At 42.8% G+C, this 16,181-nt stretch overlaps 1 protein-coding gene across 1 annotated transcript in view; it reads right to left on the bottom strand.

Annotated features, from left to right (window-relative positions):
- Window positions 1-208: 208 nt before the first annotated feature.
- Window positions 209-16,181, bottom strand: part of LOC121300254 (membrane-associated phosphatidylinositol transfer protein 2-like) — a 35,443-nt gene continuing 19,470 nt past the window's right edge. The window contains exons 3-10 of the mRNA XM_041228755.1: window positions 9,966-10,180; window positions 7,959-8,080; window positions 6,667-6,900; window positions 5,396-5,725; window positions 3,014-3,109; window positions 2,236-2,340; window positions 1,015-1,070; window positions 209-370 (exon numbers count right to left, since the gene is read on the bottom strand). Coding sequence (XP_041084689.1) covers window positions 209-370; window positions 1,015-1,070; window positions 2,236-2,340; window positions 3,014-3,109; window positions 5,396-5,725; window positions 6,667-6,900; window positions 7,959-8,080; window positions 9,966-10,180 — 1,320 coding nt within the window. The remainder of the gene's footprint in view (window positions 371-1,014; window positions 1,071-2,235; window positions 2,341-3,013; window positions 3,110-5,395; window positions 5,726-6,666; window positions 6,901-7,958; window positions 8,081-9,965; window positions 10,181-16,181) is intronic.

Raw genomic sequence — 16,181 nt, 5'->3', positions numbered from 1 at the left:
TGGAGCATGAATCATGGAGAGAGCACGCCGTTTCCGGGTCGATCTTACTGATTTTTCTGCTTTATTCCATTGCAGTGTCAAGGACAACGCTAGTCTAACACAGCAAAACACTGTTAGAACACATTGCCCATTTACCTCTCACTAAAATCACTGGTTTGCACATACTATAGGTTACTAGAAGGGAGGACACTACAAGCCACCTGCAGTTTCAGACTACTAGTCTATGGGGGTTAGTGGTTGCACTTTCTAAGCAACACAATCTGCTAGTACAGCAGGCTACTCTTACTACTGTACTTACTGACGAGACTCCTGTCACTGTAACTGTTGGGATAGCAGAGCTACCTTTCGCACTGCTAACAGAGCTTTGCATCTGCATATGAGAGCATAGGGTAAGGAGGAGACTGAACAAAAACACATTGACATCACCCAGCCCTTCCCCAAAGTGCGTCAAGCAATCCGCAGGACCGCATTGCACACCTGCATAGCACATGTACTGTGCATGGATATAACTAAAGGAGGTCTGTTGTTTTCAGACTGTGTGTGTGTGCTGCAGGTAGAGAAGCAGGCTCATATACTAGCACACATAATGCAGGGGTGGAAATAAGACTCCCATTGCATTCCATTCCTCTTTTTACTGTCTAATAAGACCCACCTGAGCTTGATTCCTATGCAGTGTGGCTACTCAAGCCTATATTAAAACCTGGAATGGGTGAAACTGCCATGCAACAGGAGTCTTGCTTCCATCCCTGCACTGAAACCAGAGTGTTGTAAACACTTATTAATAAACACATCTTAACATATTTCAGTTTCAGCATTCTGGAGTCATAAAGGACCCTAATTTAAACAATGGATATTCCTATACTGTAGTAGCATTTAACTGAACACTGCAAGCGATCTGTTTCTAGTTTGAATGGATTAAACATCATCTTCCCAATGGAGCAATATCATGCTATATCTTTCCACGCAAGACATGCTGTGCAGGAGATATATATATCATATATTGTAGATTCATACCTCAATAGCGCTCAGTCTCTCCACACTGGAAGCAGCTGAATCCTGAAACAGATTTCCTGGGGAAAAAAACAAAACCCAGTAAGGGCTTCTGTGGGTTTGTATTTTAATGATCAATAATAAATAAGTTGACGGGTGGTTACACCGATCACCAATAACCTTGTACTGCATCAGGCAGTCCTGAAGATTAGTGTTAATTGGGGTCTGTGAATCCAGACATCAAGGCACTTGAACACAATGGCAGCAGTCTCGACTAGAATAGCAATAGGATAGAATAGAATAGGACTTTGTTGTTTTCATTTGCGTCAGTCATGCACCTGTCTACTGCCTCCGATTCAGGGTTGCTACGGCTTCATCTTCCCTGCCGGTGTGAGCGACAGCGTGTGGGCAATCGGGAAAGGACACGGGCTGTTCTGGGATGTTTCTGTGTCGTTATCTGTTGTGTTATTTTAAATATTTATAATTCTTAATTTGCTTTTACATGTCTGCTGTGTCTGTCCACCTGCCATTTCCTCCGTATCTTTACTTTTCTATTTTATTTTTCAGTTTAAGACTAATTTATACACTGTCAATAAGTCACTTTGGATAAAAGCATCTACTAAATAATAATAATAATAATAATAATAATAATAATAATAATAATAAGCAGTCCTGAAATCTGTGATACTGTTTAAAACACTCAATTTCATATGTGTATTTTAATAATACCTATTCAAATGAGATTATATAAGTTTAACCCTATTACATGATACAGGATTTACAGCAAGTGGTAATTAAGACATGACACTCAGGACGACAGATTCAAAAGGGATGCAAAAAATAATGTAGTTTCTTAACCTTTACCATGGTTTTCATTCAGTAAGTGCTACACAAACCGACTATTTGATTATTCGGACTGCGCGCTCGACAGAAATCAGTGCCTCAGGTAAGGCTCATTGTGGTTGATTGCTCTAATTTACCATTCAAAGTGAAACAAGTGAAGCAGCAGCTGCTTGGGTTTGTCTAAGAAAAGCAGTGACCATCACAGATCCCCGCAGCTGCTTCTTCACTTGTTGCACTTTGCGGTAGCCAGATCAACACCAATGACTCTCGCCTGATTTCCGCGGGGAGCTCAATCTGAATAATCAATTCGCGCAGCACGATGTCCAGCAGAAACTAAGCGAGAAAATGGACAGAGTGAAACATTACTTCACACACACAGAAACTCCAAGAGCTCATTCTTACCCAGCTCCTCATCAGCCTCCGCGCTCTCAATCTTATCTATGAGGTCATTCGAATTCCACTTCGTGATCTTCTCAGAAAAGATCTCCTCGCTGTCAGATAGGTCCTCTGAACAAGAAGAAATAAGACAGTTCAGAGATGGAAATAAAGACTCCCATTGCAGAGCAGCTCGATTCAACCCTGGTTTTACAAGAAGTTTAATTAGACACGTCTCAGATTTTTACCTATACACTGGGACTAATCAAGCATGCAGTAAAACATGGAATGGGTCAAACTACTATGCAAGAGGAGTCTTATTTTCTCCGCTACAGCCCCAGTCTGACATTGGGGTGAAATGAGAAAATACACTAGGTTTAATTATTGTGATCAGCTGCTATCTAAGCACAGCAAACAAAGCTGGTAATATAAGTTGTTCAACAAAATATTGCGTAGCATTATAAGTTTTAAAATAAATATGCACATCAACCAAAACTTAGGTTCACTTTAGTGATGCACGCTGGTTGTTCTCAAGGAAGTTAATGTTTTGTTGATTTTCAAATGGTGGAACATACAGTAACACAAGCTCTAAACTATCTACTAGAAACACCACATCAAAAGAACATGTAAAACATTAGAGTTAGTTAATAAAGTCATGCACAAACAGAGTAGTTTGTGTATCCTAACACACACAAGTGTGGGCCATCATTCAGGATCACAGGAGATAGTCAAATGATGCTCATTTAACAGCTGGAGTAGTGGAGCATGCAAATTAATAATGCTGGAATCGATCGAGACAATTTACCAATGGCATCGAAGAATTCATCGTCGGAGCTGTCCTCTGAGTCTCTCGCAATGCTCTGCATCCTCCACTCTGATATGCTGTGACGAGAGGGGCTCCCTGAAAATGAACGGACCAATAACCCTGAGATTAGTCTCGTCCTGCTGCAGAGGCGCGGGCTCCTTGCTTCGTATCCTGCAGGGTTTCCAAATGGGTTTGGGGAAGCTCTGTTTGAGCAGAGACTGGCTTCAAGCCTGGAGGGATTGGAGGACACAGCGTGAAGCTGAAAATGCAACAGTTCCCTCGGTCTGAGCAGCGGAGAGCTGCAGAGCTGGAAAAGGCTACTGCGGTTACTGTTGATCTTCGTTCTATTAAAAGCCCATTTTCCAGTGAAACTGAAGCCACTGCTGGGAATTTTAACTTTGTGATTTACTGCTGGATACAGATTCATGGGATCTGCGGGCTGCTTTTTATACAGCAGTCTTTAAAAGTTGTTAACAGGTTTGCAGACAATAAAAAGCCAACATGGGTTGTTTGCAAACAGTGACAACAAAGTCCAGACGCAAAGCCAAAGGGGTGACATGCACAAGCCTCCTGCAATATCTTGCACCCTTACTTATTACATGATATTCTATATATAGTCCCAATTAAAACAATCAAGCACAGTGATGTGTAAAGAAAACACGTTGAGTGATCTGCGCAGTTTCTAGCTAATCTGGGAAACAGAAATTGGGTCACTCTGCTCCTCCTCCTCCTCCTCCTCCTCTTCTTCTTCTTCTTTTTCCTCCTCAGTAGCTGCGATTTGGCTGTGGTCTCTATCCTGTCGCTCACAGCGGCCATATTCTAAATCTACTTTCTTATTATAATCTCAGCCCCCCACCCCCCCTTCCAACCTGAGCTAATTACTGGTTCTAGTTTCAGCTCTCTCCGCTCAACCATCCCCGTTCCTGTGGGAAAGGGTGGCATTGTGATTGGCACCACAATGGCTCATCTCCCAGCTGTGACGTCAGCAGCGCTCAGCTAATTGCTTCTATAAATACTGAAGGAACTATTGTGAGACACAGACTGTGACAGTAAGTGTCGAGGAGGGGGGAGGAGTTATTTACAGGGAACAGGGTGCTGATAAAAACTGTCAAAATGAAACCCCGGGAGTAGACACTGTCGAGCACCACACTGAGATATGGAAGCACCTGCAGATGTATTATTTCTACCGACCTCTTACGGGCTAAAGATACAGTGTTCGGTACAGAGGGTTAATGCTTTAGCCTTTCACCTCTCGAGGGCTGAGTTCAAACCAGGCTGAGAGGGGTTATGGATTACAAACACAAAGTGATAACTTGCTTACTTGCTCAAAATAAAAGACCTACCTGATACACTGTCTCTTACGTATTTTTATACTGTAATTTGCAAACTCATAACCAAGTATATAATGGCTTTCCTCAATAGTATGCTGTCTTTAGAATCATCACATATAATACTTTATTTGGGATAATATAAAATCTGTAGACTGAACTTGTTTGTTTCTTTTTGTAATAAACTTGGTCACAAAGATATCCTGGCCAGCGCGGGAAACTCTGCAGGGGTAATATAAAAATATCTCTGGCTCAGTGCCAATGCCCATCTGTTCAAGAGGCTCAGGTTTCTTCTGTGTCATCTTGAAAGTAGCAGGACAAGGTTATGTATCGCACAAACAACAAGCATTCTTTATTATAATGACTCTTCATTTTAATTCAGTGGGTGAGGGTGTAACTCACATTGTCTTATGCTCCCTTCGCAGCCCCTCTGAAAGCCTCTAGTGTCATTGTGTTCCCTTAGTTACTGTACTGTGTACTGTAGCAAGGCTTTCCAAGACCAAGAATCCAGTCTCTGGTGCCTCCCCTCCCAGGCACTTTCCCTTCGCCCGCCTTTTTTATTTTAATTAAAATGTTATTATTGTGCCCAAGTATTTTACCCACGATGTTCTCCCCGTTTTAGAATGTCCAATTCTTTTTCCCCCTCACTGCAGCAATTCCCCACACAGTTCAGTGCAACCGAAGGTTCAGTGGATGTCCTCCGATCCCACGACCAAGCCAGCTTTCTTTTCTACACCCAGGAACTCAAGAGCAGATGTCAACAAGCTAACAGTGGAGGACAAAGGCCATCCCTGCAGGTGTCCACCCAAGCTCACTGGGCACCAGGCTAGTAGGGTCCACCACAGCATGATGAGGAGAAACAGTCCCTTCCATACCCACAGGAGCGCCAGAGCCACAGTGAGACTCCCTCCGGAATCCCCAGTCAAGACCGATGACTTTGCACGGCCAGGACGCAAACCAGGCTTTTACCAGGTCAGCCACTCGGGGACCCCTTTCTCAAAACACTGTAGAAAACATGACTGTGTTACACGGGCTGGTGCCGGTCCCAACCTACCTCCTCTCTTGGAAGAGCGAGAAGACTTGGAGGACGTGGACCACTGCTTGGTGAGCTCGCCGTGGCTCTGCAGCGTGTCTCCCATGCTGCCGGAGACGTCCTCGGCCTCGGAGGCAGCGATGGCCTTTGCCTCCTGGTCCTTGTCGGCCGGCGAGGTGCTCGCTCCGTTCTGCTCTGCCTCGTCGTTGCAGCTGAACTCGGCCATCTTCTGAGCCAGCATGAGCTGTGTCTCGTGCTCCAGCTGCCGGATGTCCGCGATGCTCAGCCCGTACCACTCATCCTGCCAGCACCAGGCCTGCCTGTGTGCCCGCACCATCACCTTCCTCAGGGCTGGAGGAGCAAAAGCATCATCTTTTAAAGAGAGGGTTGTACCTTCACAGCAGGACTACACTTACCAGGATGCATTAGGGTGCGAGTTGAAAAGCCTGAACTGTCCCAAACTGTCCTAGTGTACATGGAGTCATATGGTAACCATATTTAAAAAGACACTCTCTCAAAAGAAAAACAAAACTTGCATCTAAAGGACGCTATATAAATGAAACTAGTATGGTATATCTTTATTAGTTCGTTATCAATGGGAAGGGCTTAAACTATTACAATAATCTTACATTTTTTTAAATAAACTGATACTATTCATAAATACGTTTTAAATAACTGAATTGTATATACAGTGTAACAGATATCCTGATCCCAACGTTAACACAAGAATGTGTAAACAGTCATAATGCTTTTTATCTTGAGTCAATGCCAATTAATTGTTTTAAATTGCAACTGGCTGTGAACACAAGTCGAAATATGCATTTTAATGCAGTTTCAAATCAGCAGTAAAATACTAATTACCCGAAGTAATAATTGACATCCAAAGAAACGATCCTAGTTGCTGCTCAGGGTCTTTTTCCACTGTTTCTTTAAATGTCATAACAAGTAGTGATTCATTTGAGCTGGTAAATTATAAAAGGCTATACAGTATAGCTAGCTACACCTACTCACCAATAAAACTCGAATGGGAATCAAGCTGCAGATACAGGGCATTCAATTAAACATTTATATAACCGTTATCTGTGTTTTAGTTTTTCCCCCTCCATAGACCTGGCGTGTAAAACTGCCTCCAACACAGAATGGCAAATGTAAAATCTGTGGAGGCGGGAGGAGAAACATATACGATATTTATTAGGCTTAACTACATTTTGCTATGCTTTTACCGTGGTAAAGGTTTCATGCATGTACATGCACATACTGGTGTACAGGCAGAGTCCTGCTATTGCACTGACCTACGTCGTGGATAAACCTCTCGATCTTGGACTGCATTCCCCAGTATCGGAACTCCACTTTGCACAGCTTGTAGGCGCACATGATGGGCATCTTGCCCGGGTTGTTCTTGATCTCCTCAATCCAGTCCTCCGTCAGGGGCCCCCTCTTGGTCTTCATTGATTTGTAGAGTTTGGGGTCCTCCTCTGCCATGTACTCGTGAGGAGGGATCAGATCCTTAACGATATCGATGGGATCTGTGGGGGAGGGGTACCTTTTAATAGCCCAGAGACTAGAAAGCTTCCTGTGCTGAACCGTCTCTTCTAGAGAAAATATTGAACTCTATTGCATGTGTACCAACATGCAGGTCCTCAGTAGAGCCACTAGTACGAACCATAATTACAAACTCCTGTCAAAGCCGACTTGGATGACCTTTAAAGTATACATGCATCTCCTGCCTAAAAATGTAGATGTGAAACGCTAGTGAGAACACTGAAATTCTAGCGGTAGTAATGCTGCGAGTGGTTTGGGGATAATGGACTGGACTCCAAAAAGGAAAGAAGATGCTCTCGTTACTAATAACCACTAGATGTCTCCCTCGAAGCCTGTGCTGTCACCAATGCTTCTTGCAGGCAGACTGGGGAGGTTATGCAACAGCGCTTCAGCGCTGCCATCCACTCTCCCTCTCCATCACTGCCCCGCTTTGAATCACATCTTGATCCACTCTCCAGCAATCTCAATCTGTTTGTGATTCTTATCTGTTAAAAGTAAGGACTTGGCTCCTTTCAAAAGCCAAACACAGCATTTCCCACATTCTGAAGCAAAACACAACCCCAAAAAAGGAAGCTTTTAAAAAATGCGTAACATTAAAAAAGCACACAGCAATGTCAGCGTGCTAATCACAGCCCCTGTTGTTCCCTGCTCTCAGCGAGTGTAGCTGCACAAAGAAGCAGGTCACTGGGAGACTGGAAACCATGCTGTATTTGAAACAGAGCCCTAATTAAAACAGCCAATCTGTCATGAATATAAAGGAGGGTGAGGCAAAAGCTTTGTGTATCTGTTGTGGACCGTGTAAAGGTCTGTTATCAATACGTACATTCAAATTGGGCTTGCATTTAAAAATGTCATTATGGTGTAACTCTCCTGACAGAAGGGTTTACTCTACTCCAGTCTCTGTATGTTCAAACACAAGTCCCTTCCACACAAATTGCTTACAAGAGACGGGCTTTTCTCATTCCTAAACTGTTCTTATAATCTTTTAAAATGCTCCCCGTTAGAAATGTAAGTGAAAGATTCCAGGTGGGGGATACTGTACCTAGAGTCCTCTGTCTCCTGTCTGACGGTGACATGTTAAACACATCGATCTCGTCTCCTGTGTCAGGCTTGTAATAGGTTTCAATGTCAATTGAGAACTTCTCCACGAAAGGGCAGGTGTATCTGTAAAAACACAAACAAATAAACACATCCTGCTTCACGGTGTCGTGATGGGTTAGCCGTGGAATTGCAGGTAAAAGATGAGCGTCACCCATGGGTGGGGTCATGGGGTTTTACCACTGGTATGTTTGTTTTTAGAAACTGTGGACAAGCTTTACTAAAAACGTGCTTTTCAAAAAAAAAAAAAAAAAAATGTTGGGGTGTCCAAAGTTGGCTCTTGTTCCAGCCAATTACACCTTCATTCAGAACCTGAAGTAACTCATTTTATTTGGTTCTTCATTTCTTTGGTTGAAAATAAATCTTCCTAAATCTCTGCTCTGTTCTGGAAGGTGAACAGTCAAGTGCTGAAAACAATTACCTCAGTGAGGGGCCCTTTCACTTATCCCTCAAGACGCGCTTGAATTCAGCGGTGCAGCGTTAAGTGTGGAGGCAGAGCTGCTCCCTGTCAGGGCTGCCTGGAGCCTGTAATTTAGTGGGTAAGTCTGGAAACCAGTCCCCCTCACCGATGACTTTGAGAAGAATGGGCCTAATTTAGGAAGGGCTTGAGGGTGCCAAAACTTGTAGATTAATTCTTGCAAAGTTCCCCTACATAATAAATGATCTTTTTTTTAGTACAGATGATGTCCTCCGCCAGTTATGAATCTATTTTAATATATGAAAAATGTCCACGGAATAACCTATGCATTAAGTGAAGAAAGTCACATCAGAGGTTAGTGATTGAAGTTGTCTTTCTGAAATTGAAGTTGTTTCCGCTCTAAAGACTGTTTCTCAGTAACCACTGTTTTTTTAACTCCTATTATTAAAATAACGTGGACAAACGCAAAGCACCAACCGAATGAAATGGACGCTTGCCTGTGTACAAAACATACAGAATCTGTTATGCTAATCTGTTATTTTAATCTATTATTTTAAAGCTAAGCAACACAATTGGAAGCTTGCGGCTGTACTGACACAGCCCGCTGCACAGTGGGTTGCAGGGATTTGGCTGTGCCTCACAGCTATCCGAGGCGAGAGTGGTCTCAGAAGAACCACATGTTGTCCTTTGTGCTGTTACTCACTGTATTGTGCACAGGGAATGTTTGGGAGATTCATTTCAAAGCTACTGTTTTGGCTTCCTTCACAGTTACCCTTGCAACACTGCTCCTGTCTGACACAGAGAGCTCTTATCAGGTATTTACTGTCTGGGTTTTTATAAACATGCCAAGTTACTTTCTCTTTCCCGATAAGCCTTCCCATGGAGTGTTTATTATGTAACTGTACCATCCTTCTGGAGGCGGGTAGCCATTTACCTGAACTATTACTGATGGATAACGTTTTCACAGATACTGTGTTAAAAGCAAAAAAAAAAAAAAAAAAAAAAAAACCATCACCCTGGATTTCTCACTTTCACAACATGTGAAAATGAGGGCTCCGAATTCCCTCACACGCATTGGCATGACTCACCACAGCTCGACCACGGCCTCATTTCTATATTGTGATTATCTTTTTAGTTTTAGTCTTTTTCTTATGGAGCACAGTGTGTTAAGTTTACAAGGCTGAAATACTGAGGCGTTGTTTAAAAACCAGTGTGATAGTGTTGAATGTGTGACTTGGACCTCCTGACCTCTGTTCAGTACACATTTCTCACAAGCAGAGGATCCAGTCATGCTTATTTCTTAGTATAGTTTATTCACTTTGTGCCCACAGAGAAAGAGAGATACCTGGGATTATAGTAACTGGGGTTAAATTTAACCTTGGGCACCATTAAGGTTAATGCAACAAGAAAGATCTCTAAAAGGTGTTGGAGAACACACAGTGATGTCATTAAATCACAGCCTCCTGTACAGCACATTGTGACCGCATGGGAACAGCTCTTTGTGTTTGTCACAAGACAGTATCCTTTCCTCACCGTGTTCTAGTATAGGGATAGGCATTCCAGGACTCCTCTTCTACTCTCAATGCAGCTTTGGGCAAGATGGACCGGAACCAGCTGGGTATATGCATCCCGATGTGGTACACTTTGTGAGTGTACTGCCCTGAGCCTCCCGGGCCGTCTGTGTAGGGCCTGTTCTCCAGGATCTCCACACCGCTCCCCTCCCCGCACGTCTCGTCGCGGCTCTTTTTCTGCAATCGCAAAAGAAAACGGGACGCATTTACTCAGCAGCTCTGCGCGCTGGCTGGGACAAGCCCGCCGGGCAAAGTTCTCAGAAGCTATTTACTCCAAACCGTCACAATCCAAAAAGAAGAAACAACCCCAATAGAAAGTTACCAAACCAGATATAAACAATAAAGGCTTTTAACTGAGGAACTTGCAAAGGAGGCTTCGTGGTTTCTTTCTCATTTTAGAATTGTAGTGGCTTTTTTTTTTATTTTATTTTTTTTATCCCCTTTCGCCTAAAAATTGTGCTAATAACGATTTGTTATAGCTAGATTAGTAATAACTTTGAGCATCTCGCCCTAACTAAATGTTTAGGCTCTCCACAGCTTTTCTGTACTGCTAACCCTCCATTCTATTTTACAGGAGAAAAGTATGAAATGTCCTGTTACTGTGAACCTATGCAGCGCTTTCATAGGATCACTAGTTATCTATACAGAAAGAAACCAGTGTGCCTATAGCGTGTTCCAGTTCACAGCTGTGACTGGCTACCAGTAAACCTGCAGTTGCTGGAAACTCCATCAAGGAAGAAATCTGAAACTGAAAAAGGTAAGCAATTCCACCTGACACTGAAGCCACTGTTTGCAACCACAGACCTTGAATGAGATACAGTTTCAGGAAACGTCATGTCAATGACAATCCTTCTCACTTACAGCAAGAGTGCAACAAATAATAAATTGAGAACACTGTATAACTTCAAAAAGACAAAGACGCTGCTTCCACTAGAGGATCTGTCCAAGTGAATTTATGGCACAGCTCAATCTTTTACGAGGAAACCACCTTCTAAAGTGACCTGTTCTTTATTTCTTTAAGACTCATTGTCATCCCGCAGGGGAAGTGTGAATGCCTTCTCTGCAAAGAAGCAGCCCTGAAAGTGACAAAGGAGAAGCGACAAAGAAAAGAACATCTTTATATACTAATTACTAAAAAGTCAGACATTATGTTTCTTTAGTGACTAACAAGCACATATTTAGGTAATGTTTATAATTGAACGCATGTACAGTATGGGGCTCCAATGCTGCGCAGTGCTATGCATATTTATGCATTACACTGATCCACCGACTATGGCAATGCAAACGTAAAGAGCCTAAAGTGGGATTAGGCTACTTACAATGGTTTTATTGTGTTATCGTGTTCACCCGCTTTAGTGTGGCAAACAGACGAACACCATCGTGTTCCCATTTTTTTAACGAGGACCCTATAAAGCAGCCTTGCTTCTAGGTATTCTCACCCAAACTGCTGACATCTCTAATGCAAAAGATGACATCTCTAATGCAATAAAAGACAGATAACACATGACGTATATATAAAAGATACAAATAAAACCTCCGGGACCCTTCTGCCTTTCATCATATTATCCAAGTGAAAAAGCCCAGAGGGCTGAAACATCAATGACGTGAAGCATTTAATAATGTTTAATAATTTCATTTCATGGAAAGTCTTTGGGCTTGGCACGCCTCCAGCAAGCCTGCACTGTGGAGGGAGGACGTCACTGTGCCGAGCACCGGCACATCTGGCCCATTCCACTGACATGAAATCCAGCTCTGGAGTTATTAATAAATGACAGGGGCTGATTAAGAAATGAGGGGAATGATGAGATGAATCCACTCCGCAGAGTCAGTGCATCAGAAACACAGCAGTACTGCATGTTGCTGTGTGAATCCTGCTGCCAGGGCAAGACACTGAACCACATTTCAGTGTAAGACCAGGGAGATGTACAGAGGCACACATCTATTACTGTATAATAATATTGAAAGTCTTTGTAATATCCTGACACAGTCATGCTTCTATAGCAAGCAAGTTTGTGTTATCGGCATCCAACTGTATAGACCACGACATTCTAGAATTCCAACATCCATGCCCTTCCATGTGTTCTGCAATATACAGCTAGAAACACACTCCTATAGTTGTCCTTTAGACGCCTTACCATCATAGCACTATCAAATTTGTTGGTGTTATTTCAGGGATGGAAATAAGACTCCTATTGCATAGCATAGTTTTTCCCATTCTAGGTTTTACTAGGAGATTGATTGGCCACAGTGCACAGGTAACAAGCTCAGATGTGTCTTATTAAACTCATAGTAAAACCAGAAATGGATCAAACTGCTGTGCAATGGGAGTCTTCTTTCCATTCATGCATCTCAAGTCCATGTAGGATTAGAGCAGGACATTCCCGGTGTTTTGTAAGCTGCATCAGGTCCTATTCATGTATTACTTTCTTGGACAATTTTAAACATAACCGAGTTTAAAATGCAAACAAGATTTAAAGAAAAACAACATCTGCCTACCCCCATCCCCAAAAACTCTGTAAATAAAAATGGTATCATAGAAATTGCAGCTATGTAAACTTTCATACCCAGCACTGCAAAAACAAATCTCTAGCTTTTCACTTCCATTTCCAAGCAGCAGCACGGAAAGGCTTTTCGTCTCAGAATAAAGCCTCTCTGCACGCCATGGGCTGGGGTAATCCCACAAAAACCTCTGAAATCAGACTAGACAGGCGTGGAAATGAACATCACGCTGCGCGAGATGGACTCTCACACCCACCACCGCAGTGGGAATCTCTAGCTTATGCCCTCTTTGTAGCTGGAAGACTGACAGACCACATTAATAACCTACCCTAGGAGACAGGCCACTGAAACACAGGGATCACTAATGAAACCGAAAAACACAAGCCTACCTGTTAGCCAATCAGTAATGGTGAGAATATGGCTGCTATTCTGTTTCAAATGCTTTGATCCCAGCAGACTCTATACACACAAACCTCCTGCTCAAGTTCAGTGTTCTTGGTATGCGTTTGCTTTAGTCATCCATAATCTGGCCTTCAGCGCACTGCCTTCCCAGCAGGCAACTGTAGCTCTTGACCAAGTAAATTGAACTAGAGGCGAAATACAGTGAAACAAGATCTAGGGTCGAGTGTGCTCACTGACGATTTGTGTTCCAGGGCAGTCAGCTCCTCTCCTGATAAGCGGTAGTACAAGCACAGAGCAAGCCAATAAGTTGTTCAGGCCTCCAGAGTCTTTCTTTCGATACGGGAGTAAGCCTACGTGATTACATCCATGCAGCGTTCAGCCAGACAGACTTGTAATGCATTCTGCGCTGATCCCATGTGAAACAAATTAATACAGCTGAAAACTGTACACAAGCATCATACACTTCACATTCAATGCTTGATACTCAGGTTGATCTGAAGCATGTTACATCCCATTACAACCTATTGTATATCTTGACAACCACTCTTACTGCAGGGATGGAAATAAGACTCCCATTGCATAGCAGTTTGCTCCATTCCTGGTTTTGCTATGTTTAACAGAACACACTTCTAGCTTGTTACCTATACGCTGCAGCTAATCAAGCTTGCAGTAAAACCTGAAATGGGTGAAACTGCTTTGTAATAGGAGTCTTATTTCCATCCCTGTTACTGCAATACAAATGAGGCCAGCCTTCAAAATGTACATGGACGGAAAGAAGACATTGCACATCACTTGGAACCATTCCAGGGTTACTGAGTTTGGATAACAGTAAAACCTTATGGTTTGACCGAATAATAAAAAAAAACCCTACAGGACCACAACCATACTACTCAACAGCTACTGATGCTGGTTAACATTCCTGCCCAGCATACAGTAATCCCAGCAGAGATGAAGACCTCTTCCATTTCAAGAGGAACCCCAGTCATAACAGATGGTTACACTGATCCCTTCCAGCTAAAGTAATAACATTAAATTACTTGGAACAGGGAGCCTAGAGAGTACAGGCACCATGATTAGCAAGAATGCCAGTTACTTAAAGGCTTTTTATTAAGATGGGTCTCGCAGCACAGCACAGCAAGCACAGGCACAGTGCTCTTGACTGCGCAGGAGCTGTTATTGGATTACAGTTACCTACCACTGCTATCAGAGGCTACGCCAAACCCCATTTCAGAACCCCGGAGGGCAGCAGAATGAGTCATTGAAACAAACAGTCGTACACTGCAGGCTTCTTTTTGTTTGTTCTGACTGACAGAAAGTGTCTCTGCCCTCGTTCAGAACGCCAAAGCAAAGCTGTTACAATGTTAAACATTTAAAAAAAGAAACGCAATACTAAATAGAAAGTGAGCGACCAGAACTACTGGAACAGGAACACACATTAACCGATTCCTTTTTAAATGGATAGACAGCTGGTACAGAAATAAAACCCCAGCACAAATTCTCGAACTGGCATGACCAGTTCAAACCATTACAGAAGTGTTCATTCTTCCAGCTGCAGGCCAAGAATGAACCGATTTCATCTAGGACTCAGTCACACCTAATGAGGGCTGCGGGCTGGAAGCAGTCTCTCCATCTCACACTGATGATGAAAGTTACCTAATGAGAGTCCACTGCAAAATACGTGTGAAGAGGGTTTACAATCCAGGACTGGAGAAAAAAAAACAAAAAAACACAAGGGCTGGGAATATAGTACACCGTCAGGGAAATATCAGAGGTTGCTGAATTCATTCATAAATTGCCATTATAAAATAACCTGAAACACACAGGTGATCTTTGAGCTGTGTGTAATGTCCAGTGGCAGATTGGATTGCAGACTGCAGGTGGAACTGCCGGCAGCCCCAGTGTGATACTAGTTGTTACAGACTGGTTTCAGGGTGCAGATGGAAAAGTCGCACGAGATCTGGGGAGACCAGGTTCCACAGTGGTCCCTCTTTAGAACTGTTCCCCTGCTGTACATGTGCTTATATAACGCTCAAGCCAGTCTGTTTCCAATGAGGAATCACATGCACTGCACTGTGAACATGACACTGTCGCATTAAGCAGTAAAGATAAACTGCATGTTACTGTTTTCCAAACACAGAGGCACAGGCAGCCTGACTCCTGTCCAGCCATGCATGAAAATAAACAGGTACAGTACCTATTTTTGTTTCCAAGTGTGTAATTTAGATAAAGAGATTACTGCACAATGAGTATTTTATCAAACAATCCCCACAGCATGTTTGCAGTCTATTTAAGGCTCAGTTTATTTTGTTTAGGAACTGCTTCAGTCGTGTCAATGTCAAATTCGGCAAGGCTACTTACATTTATAAAACCGAAGCGCTTAATTTCCGGGTTTCAACTGAAACAGCATCAACACTGCCCCGCAAATTCACCTGCGTGTGGCAGGTAAGAAACGAATTCCCAGAATGCCCCTGTCCTGCTGAACCTGTGTAAACTAACAGACTGTGTATCCCTAACTGTAAACACTCATTCGAAACACATCACATGAAGAAATGGAACATCTTTCACATGGGGTTTTTTTTGTTGTATTTCAGCCAAACCCTCCCCCTTTTCCCCACTGTATGTTTGCATGTTTTCACAGAAGAGTCACTGAAATCATTTCCACTACAAAACTGGATACGACTGTGCTACACAGCCACTTTCAATTATAAGAACTGCAACATGCTAACTGATTAATGGCACAACATAAATCATGTCTGTATTTTTGGTGTAAACTAAATTTAGATTTTGCATTGACATATCCCCCTGAAATTCTATTTCATTTCAGTATAGAAGTCTGTCAGTATTTGGTTAGCAGCGGGAACACTTCAGCCACAATACACACTTTTTTTTTAGGGTTTTTTGCACGGCTCTATTTAAAATGGAAAAGTACACCTACCTTGGTCATAAATATTAGATATCGTGTGGGATGCCCGAGAAGCATTTGAAAACAGAATCTGTAACAGAAACGAACTTCAGGGCTTCAAACCTCGGGCAATCCATAAACCCGGTGCGTTGTCAGCTTAGCTAATAACTAGTCCTGACTGGTCCACAGTGGAGTAGAGCTGGGCCTGACATAGACTGCTCTGCAGTGTCTTCACTGCAAACCAGCAAGCCAAACCCTAACATATATATATAGAAAAGCATGTATCTTTTTCCAGCTATAGCACTACAAATTCTATGGGTAATGGCGAAACTAAAAGAATATAAAACACAAATCAGGAAGGGTCGTGCTCCAGCT

This window comes from Polyodon spathula, chromosome 25 (assembly GCF_017654505.1).
Source record: "Polyodon spathula isolate WHYD16114869_AA chromosome 25, ASM1765450v1, whole genome shotgun sequence".
In the NCBI taxonomy this organism is placed as follows: Eukaryota; Metazoa; Chordata; class Actinopteri; order Acipenseriformes; family Polyodontidae; genus Polyodon; species Polyodon spathula.
This window is presented reverse-complemented; position numbering and strand designations above follow the sequence as displayed.